This window comes from Lissotriton helveticus, chromosome 3_1 (assembly GCF_964261635.1).
Source record: "Lissotriton helveticus chromosome 3_1, aLisHel1.1, whole genome shotgun sequence".
NCBI lineage: Eukaryota > Metazoa > Chordata > Amphibia > Caudata > Salamandridae > Lissotriton > Lissotriton helveticus.
This window is the reverse complement of record NC_136061.1, coordinates 1,102,254,889-1,102,268,154: the sequence shown is the minus strand read 5'-3', so window position 1 is coordinate 1,102,268,154 and position 13,266 is coordinate 1,102,254,889. Positions and strand designations below refer to the sequence as shown.

General features: G+C 54.1%; 1 protein-coding gene across 15 annotated transcripts in view; it reads right to left on the bottom strand.

Annotated features, from left to right (window-relative positions):
* The window catches only part of BAZ2B (bromodomain adjacent to zinc finger domain 2B), a 1,221,971-nt gene that overhangs the window by 232,448 nt on the left and 976,257 nt on the right, over nt 1-13,266 (bottom strand). For all 15 annotated transcript variants that reach the window (XM_078681689.1, XM_078681691.1, XM_078681692.1 and 12 more), the window contains one exon: nt 9,911-10,071. In XM_078681689.1, the coding sequence (XP_078537815.1) occupies nt 9,911-10,071 (161 nt within the window). The remainder of the gene's footprint in view (nt 1-9,910; nt 10,072-13,266) is intronic.

Here is a 13,266-nt window from a genome sequence, read left to right as displayed (position 1 = left end):
TAATTAATTGCAGCTTCCGTTTTGAAGTGATGTAACTAGTGCCCAATTTGTTTAATCGACCTAGAAAGGGATAGAGAGCTGGGGTGCCCTTAGTGGGGTTTGAATACTGATCTACAGCCGTCTTGCTTTCAGTACCGTAGAATGGGCTGTATTTGAATTCCTAAACTAAAGCAACAAGATGTCTGTCTAAAAAAAATCAAAATCGCAATAAACTTAAGCGCAACACGTTTTTTGGTTTTCACTTTGATGGATCGTACTTTAAAGCCGTTGGAAGAACTGAGAATATACTTTCATTTGGATTCATCTTGTAGAATGCAGGCTAAATTGACACAGAAAAGTTATGAAAGCGTGTTTTGTTGAATCCCAGTTTACACTGTGACATATATTATGCTTATGCAATGTTTGAATTGCGTGCTGAGTTTCTCTTTTCCTGCATCCACCCGTGCACACCCAGAAGGCTGCACCCAGTGTGAGTGAGTCGCAGAAGGCTAAAAACTGCCGCCAGGGAATGTGCTTGCATTCCTTAGCCTTGAATCTTTGGGCACGAGGGAAGGTCAGAAGTGGAGTAATGCGTGAGTCAGTTTATCCGAATTTATTCAGCATTGAAAGTCAGTCTTTTAGAAGAGAGGTTACCTTGTGGTAGTGAAGAGTAAATATCTAGCTTAATTGTTTTGAAAAGTTCGTGTGCTATTACCTGTAGGCACCGTAACTGTTATGCAGAGCACAGCTGCAGTTCATCTTACACGACAACCGGTGCTCGGTTCAAGCTCTAGAATGATAGCATTGGAAAAATATCTTCTATTTTGACTGTTAAAAAACTGAATTATGTTAATTTCTCTTCCAATAAGTGAGCTAATGGTAGTGTTAATGAGCTTGGTACAGAGTATAACATGTCTTCCTAAGCCTTCATTTAAATGTTCTGATCTTTAATAAGCATCACACAACATGTCTTCAAAGTGATGCACTTCCTGGAAACAGGACGGCGTCGGCCCTTCCAGACAGACACCGCCGTGCGTGCCTACATCTCCGCGCACAAAAGTTTGTCAGGAAACGCTGTTCTTTCCACGCTGATCACCACCACGGCCATGCACACACAGACACCACCACTGCCATACACACACGGATACCACCACTGCCATACACACACTGATTCCACCACTGCCATGCACACACAGACACCACCACTGCCATGCACACACGGATACCACCACTCCCATGCACACACGGACACCACCATTTACAAAAGTTTAAGCTATTGCCATTATAAATTACAATAACTTTTATTAAAGTATTAATTATTTTAAAAAAGTAAAAGCGAGGGGGCGTGGCCGAGACAGCGATGTGAGCGGACGTGTCTCGCTTGAGCTCCGTCGCCCCGCTGCTTACTTTGGCCTGTTTTAGCGTAGTTTCGGGGGGTCGTCCACTTCTGGGGTCCCCCCCGTGAGCCACCGATCCTGCTGGTGTCTTCTCTGGGCGGCGGACGGCGGCTGTGGAGCTTCCAGAGGTAGCGGCTCCGGCATCCGGGACCCCCACGGTCGGCCGCTGGCCGCCATCTTCTCGTGGTCCCTCTGCAACACGTCTCGACTGGCTCCCGGGGTGAGGCCCGGCACAGCGCCTCGGGCGAGGCACCGGAACACCCCTGAACCCATCTGTGGACTCCCTGCCCCAGCGGAGTCGCCCTGTCGCCGGCGGAACCGCACCGGAGCCAACGGAGCCGGGTTGCCCCGAGCGGAGCACACAGAGGCGGCCTGGGCACCGAACCTACGCGAGCTCCCGGCTTCCACGAGGGACGCAGGCCCGGACGCGAGGGCCTGCCGGTGCCCCAAGCACACGAGCCTCTGCACCACCACTCGTCGCTGGACCCACCCGGTGAGCCGCAGCGCGCTGACCTCCTTCCCTCCCTGGCTGCAATTGCGGGGTTTGGCGGTTGACCTTCCCGCCATTTTCTCCCCTTGGCGGCGAGCTGCGCCGCGCCATCGGCTATCCTGAACTTTCTGGCGGCGACTTGAGGAACAGCCTGATCGCTGCGTGCAAGCGGACCCTGAGCCCTGGTGGACCGCGCTGACCCTTGCCTTCTGCTTTCCCTGGCACCGGGGCCTCCTGCAGTTGTGGAGCTACGACGCCTGGGGGGCCCCCCTGGACATTCTCTGGCCACAGCACAGGGGCAGCCTGTCGCCGGCGGAGTCGCGCCGGAGCTGTTGGAGCAGCGGCGGTCTGGACGCCGAATCTACGCAAGCTCCCGGCTTTGACAAGGCCAGTAGGCCCTGACACGAGGACTGGCCGGTGGCCCCTGCCCACGAGCTTCTGCACCATCGCCCGGCGCTGGACCCATCCGGTGAGCTGCAGCGCGCTGACCTCTTTCCCTCCCCGGCTGCCTTCCCGGGGGGTCCGGCAGTTGCGGGGCCTGGCGGTTGACCTTCCCGCCTTCTTCTCCCCTCGGCGGAGGGCTGCCCCACTCACGGAGGAACCTTGCTGGGGTGCCCTCGTCTACCCTGCGCATACTGACAGCGGCCTGGGGAGCAGTCCGGTCGCTGCGTGCAGGCGGGCCCTGCCTCCTGGTGGACCCCGCATCGTCTAGCTGTGCCCTCTGGCCGCCCCCTCGCTAAGGCCCGGTCCCGCCAAGCCTGGTGGGCCGCAGACCGGGCACACCTGCCGCGCCTGCACGGGAACCCTGAGAACCTCGGCCTTCTACTTTTCCCGGCGCTGGGCCTCCCGCAGTTGGGGAGCTGGGACACCTGGGGGGCCCCCTGGACACCCTCTGGCTGCTGCTAAGGGGCAGACCGGACGCTACGCTGAGACCTGGCCCTGACCCTGGTGGGACATAGGGGCTGCGCCTTACCAGGGATCTCCGGCGGCTATCACCTGTGGGCCCCAGGCCCGATCTACCGTGGGTCAACTGTGTCCTTGCGCACCACGCGCCTCTCCTGCCTTGTCGCTGCCTGGCCTCACCGGTGGCGCTGCCTGCTCCCGCTCCAGCGGCCCTGCAACGTTCAGGACCCCCCATCTTGAGTGCGCCCCGCGCCCTGCCGGCAGACGGACCCCGCAACGGACTTGCCCTGCGACGCCTCGAGTGGACCAAGACTCGCGGCAAGGGGACCAAATCGGACCCTCCGTCCACGACGGCCAGAGGGGCGGCAGTAGCTTCTATGTGGGGCAAAGCGGGCTCCCCATCACCTTCCGGGGGCCCCCCAGCAGCATCGGGGGGTAAGCCCCTGCCGCCAGCCGACTCTCCACCGGTGACGCAGGCCTTCATGACCTCCTTCATGGCTGATCTGAAGACAGAAATCGGATCCCTCAGAACGGAGGTCCACACCTGCGTTAAGGAACTGCGCAGGGAAGTCACTGACCTCGGCGATCGAGTCGACGGCCTGGAGAAAACGGTCGACTCCCGCACCGAAGACCTGGAGCAGATCTGGCAGAGAGTGGCGACTCTTGAGGAACAACACATCCAGCTTCAGATCAAGCAGGAGGATTTGGAAAACAGGGGGCGACGCAACAACCTCCGCATACGGGGTGTGCCACTTGGAGAAGAAGGGACTAATACCATGGCCTACGTGGCCCTGCTCTTGCAGGCGGTGTGGGGCGAGGAGGACGCCCCCCCCGCCGCGCCTCGACCGTGCACACCGGGTCTTCGGAGCGGGAGGGAAAGCGGGCCTTCTGCCCGACATCGTCACTAGACTCCACTACTTTACCGAGAAGGAGGCCATCCTGAAGGCAGCTAGGGACAACCCGGACTTACAGTACGAGGGCCACAGGATCCAGATCTATCAGGACTTAGCCCCCACGACGCTCCATAGAAGGAAGGTCTTCCGCCCGATCACCGAGAAACTCCGGACCCTCAATGTCTCCTACCAGTGGGGCCATCCTTTTGCTCTCATCTTCAAGTGGGAGGGCAAACGTAGGACACTCCGATCCTACCGTGAGGCGGCACACCTGCTAGGCATGCCGGAGTCCCCGGACCACAGCCCGGCTCGCCCCTCCCGCCCGGAGAGGGCCCCTCCACGCCCGGATTGGTCCACTGTGCGCCCCCGCAGGAGGCCCCCCCCGGTGGACGCACTCTCTACTTCTCAGACCAAGCAGGACATCATAGCACACATCCGCTCCCTCGAGGGCGATCGCGAGGAGCTGGCCTCCCAGCCCTTTGCTTCTGGCTCGGAGGGTGGGGGTCGCCCCTCAACGCCGGACGGACGCTGATCACTGCTGTTATACCTCGAGCTACCCTGAACACACGCTCACCACCTGGGCGCCTGGCCTCGCCCTCATCTACCACGGTGGCCTGACCCCACTGTTCCACACATGGCTGGCACCCTTCGCCCCTTCCTGACCGAACACCACATTGCTGGGCCCCAGCGCCCTGTAGGCGCCTGCTCGGGCTGACTGGACCCCACGGCCCAGTGCACCCCCCGAACTACTTTGAGGCAGCGGGGTGGACGGGCTCTGAGACGACTTGTCTACACACTACTTTTCCAGATCTCCGCTCCCTCCCTTTGTCCCGTAGGAAGTGACATTCCTGAGTTCGTCCAAACCCTTGGGTAGAGGATGTCTGGTACCTGGGACACTGTACTTTGGGCCCGTTGGCCTGTTATGATTCTGTTTCTATTCTGTGTCTTTTCTTCTTTCCTCCTCTCCTCTCCTCCTACTTCCCCCTTGCGCGTCCTTCTCTTCCTGTTCCTTCCCCGCGCTTGCGAAGGGGTGGCATGGTGGGTCCTGCGGGGGTTGCTGCGCGGGCGATGTGCTGACGCTTCTGCTGCCCCGCCTGCGGGAGGACTCGCTAGGCCGGGACTTGCGCGACCTCCACCTGCCTTAGCGCTATGACAGCAAACCTCCCCACTCCCCTGAAGGTCCTCTCCCTCAACGTCAAGGGGCTCAACTCTCCCAATAAGCGAAGGCAGATATGGCGCTACCTCCTGCACCACTCCCCTGACATAGTACTCCTCCAGGAGACACACCTCCTCAGAGGGGACACCACGCGCATGGCACACCCTAGATACCCCACACAGTTCTGGGCATCCTCTGACACCAAGACAGCAGGGGTGGCAATTCTCTGTGGGGCTGGTATTAGGCGGGGACCCGGGAAGCCCTTCAAAAGCACTGACGGGCGCTTCCTCCGAACCACGGTACAGATAGGCTGTGCAAAGCTCACTCTGGGATGTGTGTATGCTCCCAACCAGTCGCAGGACAAATATCTCCAGGCACTATTGCGGGAACATTTCCCAATGGGCGACGCTGCTACAATTCTGGGCGGCGACTTCAACCTTGTATGGGACCCCGAGCTGGACCGCGCGGGCGGCCCCCTTAACGGCGCAGGGGCGATGTCCTCTACCCTCAAGACACAGCTCACGGACCTGGGTCTTGTAGACGTGTGGCGCTATCACAATCCGGGGACCCGAGACTACTCCTTCTACTCACACTCCCACCGGACGTACTCCCGTATCGACTATCTATTTACCTCCCTTGAACTAGCCCGAGACTCCTTGGCTACCGCTATATCCGACATCTCTCTGTCGGACCACGCCCACGTGGAGCTGTTATTGCAGGACCCTCGGACCCGTGCCCCTCGCGAACGTCGGTGGGTGCTTCCGCCGACTATTCTTCGCGACCCAGATGACGTCGCCAGCATCCGTGACGCCATAGACTCGTATTTCACCGTTAATGACACCCCTGACCTGCCCTTTCACACGGTGTGGGATGCCTTTAAGGCCACCATTCGGGGCCACATCACCTCCTTGGCGGCGGTGCGGAGGAAGGAGGCGTACAAGTTGGAAACCGACTTGGCCAGTGAGATCAAGCTGGCGGAGGCCCGAGATCGGGACGCCCCCAATCGGGCGACGAAGAGAACCCTTGCCAATCTCAGGGGGCAACTCCGCGCACTACGCACTAACAAGGCGGAATTCTCCCTGCTGGCGCTCAAGCAACGGTATTATGAGGGGGGGGACAAGGTAGGTCGCCTGCTGGCAGGCAGGCTGCGGGCGCGCGCCGCTAGGGCCCACATTGCCAATGTCAAGCGACCGGATGGCACCCGAGTCACTTCTGAAAGGGCCAAGCAAGCTGCGTTTGTTGATTACTACTCCTCTCTTTATGCTGAGGAACCCACCTCTGCGGAGGCACGGGAGGCCGTACTCGCGAACCTCGGGGGCTCCCCGCTGTCCCCGGCATGTGCAGCCTCACTGGAGGAACCCCTACGGGAAGAGGAAGTGACAGAGGCGGTCGGGGACCTCCCCGTGGGGAAAACCCCGGGGCCGGACGGCCTGCCACTGGCCTTCTATCGCCTGTTCCTGACACAGCTCCGTCCGCATCTGCTGCGCCTCTACGGCTCCTTTTCTGACACCACTGGCCCGTCCCCTGACATGGGCATGGCGGAAATAGCCCTGATCCCCAAACCTGGGAAGGACCCTGATCTGTGTGCCTCCTACCGTCCCATCGCCCTCCTTAACACCGACCTCAAAATATACACCAAGATCCTGGCCAAACGGCTGGATCCGCACATGCCGGGTTTGGTGAACCCGGACCAAGTGGGCTTCATACGGGACCGCCAGGGGGCCGACAATGTTCGCAGGTTGGCGCACCTAGTGGGAAAGGCACATCATTGGAAGATCCCGGCCTGCCTCCTCTCGCTAGACGCGGAAAAGGCGTTTGACCGGGTCGACTGGACCTTTTTGAGGGCGGTCCTCGAGAAGCTGGGTCTTGGCCCCACCATGATCTCCAGGTGCATGGCCCCTTACATCGGGCCACAGGCTAGGATCCGGGTCAACGGCCAACTGACACCGCCGCTCTCGATCCACAGGGGCACGAGGCAGGGATGCCCGCTCTCGCCGCTCCTGTTCGCCCTGGCGGTCGAACCGCTGGCGGAGCTAATCAGGCGTGCTCCTGACATCCACGGCATCCCCCACGGGGGACGTGCCAACAAGGTGGCGCTCTTCGCGGACGACCTGATCCTTACTCTCACGAACCCTCGGGTCTCTCTCCCTGCGGTACATGACGCCCTCACGCTGTTCGAGCGGGCATCCGGCCTTAAAATTAACCACACCAAATCTTGGGCGCTCAATCTCACTATCCCCGAGGAGGAAGTCTCCTTCCTGAAGGGGGCCACGCCCTACCGCTGGGCGGATGACCACATCAAGTACCTGGGTCTGGACCTCACTCCCCACCTCGACTCGTGGTCCTCGCGGAATTGGGCTCTCTGCCGAAAGGAAGTACTGGCGGATCTGCGAAAATGGAAGCCCCTGATGGTTTCCTGGCTGGGGCGGCTCAACGCGGTCAAGATGTCAGTCCTCCCCCGCATTCTGTATGTCTTCCAGTGTCTCCCCACCCCAATACCGGTCCACTGCATTAAGCATCTCCAACGCGACCTCACGTCTTTCATATGGGGGGGCAAACGGCCCCGATTCTCACAAAAAGTCCTCATGGAGCCACGAGACAGGGGCGGCCTCGCCTGCCCGAATCTCCTTCACTACTACTGGGCGGCGCACCTCAGGTTCGTGATCGAATGGGGTGCACGCGAAAGCGACAAACACTGGTTCCACATGGACCGAGTGGTTACGGGACGCACCATCTGGGACCTGCCCTGGCTGCCGCGGGTGGCGCGCTCCAGAAGTGCATACATGGCGGTCCCCACGAGGACGGTTCTTGAGGTATGGGACAAAGTGGCAGTGTCCAAAGGTCTGACCACGTTCCCCTCTCCACACACCCCCATTGCAGGCAACCCGCACTTTCCTCCTGCTGCTCGGACCCGGGCGTTCGAGAACTGGACCCAGGGTGACTGTAGGGTTGCAGGAGATCTTTTTCTTGGTGGGTCGCCTAAATCGTGGCCGGACTGCAGGGAAGAATTCAACCTCCCTTGCACCGCCAGCTTGCAGTACGCGCAGCTGCGCCACTGGACCACGGGAGACGATATGTACCAGGCTGCTTCCAGGGAGCACACTCCATTTGAGAAGCTGGCTCGCTCCCTTGGGGGACTGAAGCGGCTCATCTCCCAAATCTACAATATCTTGCAGCATCCCGCCGCTCCACCTGCACACCCCTACCAGAGACAGTGGCAGACTGCCACAGGCACTGACATCACGCCGTCTCAATGGTCTAGACTCTGGAACGACATTCCCAAATCCTACCGCAGCATCCCGCAAAGGGAGAACGCATACAAGATGTTAACACAATGGTACTACACCCCCCTGCGGCTCAGCAAAATGTTCCCTGCCTCCTCACCGCTGTGCAGGAGGTGTGGCGCTGCGACTGGCGACTTCATACACATCTGGTGGTCGTGCCCTGCCCTGGCTGTCTTTTGGAAGGAGGTCCTCAGTCACATTAAGGAGGTGTTGGGTTTCCCCCTCCCTGAGGAGGTTTGCACACTACTGCTAGGCGTACGACCCCCCACACTTAAAGCACTCACGCGCAGCGACTGGATCCTCACCCTCCACATGCTAGGCGCTGCCAAACAACTCATTGCCCTGTACTGGAAGAGGGCCGAGCCACCGCCGATAGCTTCCTGGTTCGTGCGTCTCTGGCAGGTCCTGACCATGGAACTACTTACGGCTCGGATACAGTCAAGGGGGGTGCGCTTCAAGGCGGTGTGGGAACCTCTTGTGCGTCACCTGTGCTCCATCAGCTATACCCGCCACATGCCTCCCAGGCTCCGTGCTCTGCAACTGTTTGAGGACGCCCTTGTCCCTGCCGACCCGAGCAGACTAGGCCCATAGTCGCTCCCCCCCAGCACTGGTTTGCGTCTTAGGCCCCTTGTAGACGAACGCAGGCACACCTCCCTGGCCCCTCTCCACCCCACCCCTGCTCCCCCATTTCCGACTTTCACTTTCTTCTTGCCTTGCCGCTCTGGCTCCCGCCCCCCTTTGGGGCAGTTTGGTCCCTGTTGGGCCGTTGAAAATGTGACACCACTGCTCTCCTTTCCATAAGCGCCTCCCCCGTACTGTGGCACATTGCCGGCACACGGCTACTTCTTGCTTTCTGCTCCCTTAAGCCACGCGGCCGGCCCTCCCAGGGGTTGTAGGCAGGGCGCTGTGTTAAAAGCTTCACCTCCCCTGGTTACCTGCTCCTATTAACGATTTTTCTCTGCGCGGCCGGCCCCGATGAGGGGTTGTAGGCTTATCGCTGTGTTCACAATAAAAACAGATTTGAACAAAAAAAGTAAAAGCCATTGTTATTTGTAATATCAATACATCTAAGTCACATAAATACAACACATATTGCATTACAAATGCTATAAGTGTCACATTTGCGAAAGTTATAACCATTGGCATTGTAAATAACAAAGCTATTAATTTCGCTATTTTCAAAACCAACACATAAATAACAAATTTGTCATTTACAATATCAATAGCTCAAACTTTCCTAATGCGAGACCTATTGCATTGCAAAAGCTTGTTTGTTTTGGGGGTCTAAAAATACGTGACAATATAATCTGTTAAAAAGAATTGGTGTTGGACTTCTTGAGTGTCTCATGTATTTCTTCTTCAATAGTTTTGGTACTGTATAAATTCATTAGTTCCTTTGTGTAAGCCTGACTGCTGAGGGCCACAGACACCCAGGGTTGAGCTAAGGGGTTCACAAACAGAACCCACTAGTCCTACAGGGGTTGGCAAGTGTATTACACAGTGAGGTCACACAACCCCACCATATAATGCACCACTTTTCCACAAAGGAACTTGCATAAGTGTGCCATAATCGACAGTTCCAGATCAAGACAGGATAAAAATAAGAACTCCTTTCTGGCACAATGAGTTTAAGTTTCATGCATGACGAAAATATTTTAAAAAATTCAATGAAATTCAATCATATCACTAAATTTTGCTTTACATTGATGTAAATATCTTGATAAATCATTAAATAATGCAAACACTTGAAGTATGTGTGCAGTAATGTTAATTGAGCTAAAATATATATGTATGATCATGCAACTTACCTTAATTTGTAAACTAGCGGATGCAACTCTCCTTTCTAGGTCTTCCACCTGCTGAAGTATTGCCATATCAATCTCCATTGCTTGATCTTCGACTGACCAGTTCTCCACAACGTCACGAGTCATTTGAGCATTGTCATGTCTACTTACTTCAATGATATCAACTGTATGGGAAACACAGATCACACATATTGTGCAACGCTTTAACATTGCACATATTCTTGAACGTACTCTTAATACACACAACTTTGTGCTTGAAAAATATAGCACTTGTACATATACAGAACAATGCTACCTTAATGTTGACAATCAACAAATTCAAAATTTGCAAAGCAAACCATCCCATCATGTTTATCTTTACCGAAAAACTATATAAATTGTGGTGTTTGAAAATAAACAAACATGCTTTTTCATACAATACTGTTACATTTCTTTTTATTGACTTTTTCCTAACTTACACTATAGTACAGTGAGGAACATTTTGTGTGCCATACAACCATGACTTAGCATATTAGAAGTCATAACATTAGAATGACATCTAAGTCATCTATATCACTTTTCAACACATATATTCCCAAATATTAAACAACATGAACTTTCTGGCACTTTAGATAATAAATATGCTGTGAAAGGGCTCCTCCATATATCCTTGGGTCTGGAAGGCAGTGACAACTCCTCTGCGTAAACTTCAAGTTCTTCTCAACAATAGGTCATATCTTTTAACCATTGATCAATTTTAGGAAACAACTATTTCCTCCAGTACAGGAAGGCACCTGCAGCAAAAGCTCAGGGGAAACATGGCAGCAGGCTGACGCCGGTCGCGTGAGCTCCCGGCTAGAGAGAGGAGAGGAACGTAGCTATGAGGAAACAGCCTCTGAATTTGTTTGGAACTGGCGTGTGACTTTAAAAAGAAAACGTTCCAAGGAGCAGATAAGCAATTTAATTCATGAATTTTCGACAAGCAGTTGTATATGATTTTTAAAAAAAAGTTTTTAAAAACAGGCTCACCCGGTTTATTTGAGCGGTTACCGCCTATGGCTCTGGATGCGGAACAGCAGTGGGGAGTTTGGTCTAATGCTGCTCGCCTCATCCTGAAGGCTCAAGCCGCGTTAGCAATTGCGGGCTTCTGGGCTGGGAGAGGTAGAGGGAGCACAGGGTGCAGCTCATTGGGGAGGAGTTATGTGTGCAGCCGGTAGCTGGGCGGAAGACTGAGCTGAAACAGACGAAATTGATGAAGAAATCGACAAAGTGTTTACCTGGCAGTGTACAGACCGAGGGGGAGCAGTGCGTTTCATCAGGAGGTGGGGGCTGTGAGGAGAACGATAGACTTCAGTTACAGGGCTGTGTGCGGGGCGGTTGAGGTCAAGATCGATGGAAAGCGATCCCCTATTACCAACGATACAGCTACAGCCATATGAAGAGGTCAGAGAGAGTGGTGGTAACTGCAGGGTCAGGAGGAGGGTGGAAGTGAGCGCAGACCCCCCCCCCCCCCCAAACTACACTTGCACCTGAGCCGGGAGCTACAGCTAGTCTAGAGGTGGGAGTAGAAAATATGGCAAAAAATAAGTCTGGAAATGTAATCAAGAGTCGTTATCAGCTTCGTTCCCTTCCGGAGGGAAAGAGTAAAGGAAAGGGAGGCAAGGGAACAGGTGGTAGGGAGCTGTTGGATGGTGCAGAGACTGGTGTACAGACTGCAGTAATTTCCCCCCAAAAGAAGGCACCAAAGTCAGGAGGAAAGCCTAGACGCTGTGGCCCCTAGGGGGTGCGTGTGTCTGCTAAACCGGCATCCTCTTTGAGATCTAACTTTAAAATTATGGAGCATGTCGAAAGTTCGCGGGTAAGGGGGAATAAGTCACAAAATAAGCTACATAATAAGTCACTAACTGTTCCATTCCCCATAGAGAACCGATTTGCTCCGCTAGCAGAGCCTACACAGACCCACAAATTGGAAATTTAAGTCTTGAGACAACCCCCAATTCTAGTCTTGATTTTAGCCCAGGATGTGCTGCTGAGATATCGGAGTTATCTGCGCAGGCGGAGAACCCCAAGCAGAGTGAGATACATGGAAACTGAGGTAATGGATTTAATGATGGTAATGAAGGTGAACACTTGATCGAGAAGATGTTTTCAGTCATACGTCAAGATATTCTCACAAAATTTGAGATATCGGAAATGGACCAAAAGGGGATCCATGATAAATGCGAGGTACTGGAGGAGAAGCTTGATGATCTTGCACAGTGTACTGGTATACTAGAAGGGGAGGTTAAAGTATTATCAGCAGTGGCGATGGGTAACTCAGAAGAAATTGAGTCCTTAAAAACAGAATCAAGCATTGTATGGAATGGCTCGAAACTCAAACCCCACGTAACAACCTAAGATTTCTCAAAATACCTGAGGGGGCTGAGAAAGAGGATGTTTAGGCTTTTATCTGTGGTTTCCTGAGGGAGGAAGTATTAAAGGACAGGCCAGATATTGATTGGGAGAAGGAGATCCAGAGGGTCCATAGGGATCCTTTCAGGTTAAACCCGGATCGGAAGACCACCAGAGAAATTTTGATTAATTTCCTAACTTTCGCCGTAAAAGAGCTAGTACTGGAGCGGGCCCTGAAGGGGGGACCTTAACTCATGATGGGCTCTCATAGCAAATTAGGTCAGATCTTGGTAAGAGGACTGCCCAGAGGCAGTGGGAGCTGGGTACGAGAATGAACGAGCTACGGAGCAAGGGTCCTCAGGTTCAGCTAAAGTTCCCAGCTATGTTAAAAATTATGTGGCACAAAAAATGCATAATATAAGTAACCCAGAAGAAGTGGATATTTTCCTATCACAGATGACATGATAAGACATATTATGAGATTATGATATCAGGGCTTGGGCCCCATAAGTAATTTGTATTACGGTATGGATGAATGCTATTTCTTTCTATTTGTATTGTTTTGTTGAGTCTCTCCTCTCTGGGAGGGATGGGGGTAATCGCAAAGGGTGGAGTGTTTCGCCCCAGGGTTGGAAAGGGGGTTTCCCGGGGGGAGGGAGGGGTTGGAGGCACTGGGTGTGGGGAGCAGTGGGAGTAAAATAAAAAAATAGTACTCATTTGCTTGTGTAATGAAGGGATAGGGATAAGAGTAGGTCTGATCACGGCCAGAACCAAGATCTTAGAGAAAGAGTCGATGACCTGGGTTTAGAGAATGGATAAACTAAAAGTAGTTTATTTTTTAACTTGGAACGTGAACGGGCTGAGATCAAGGAGGAAACTGTCCAGGATTATTAAAACTCTTAAATATAACACTGCCCAAATCATTTCATTACAGGAAACACATTTTGAGAGTATTGAATGTAGACATAGTTTTGATAAGTGTAGATGGA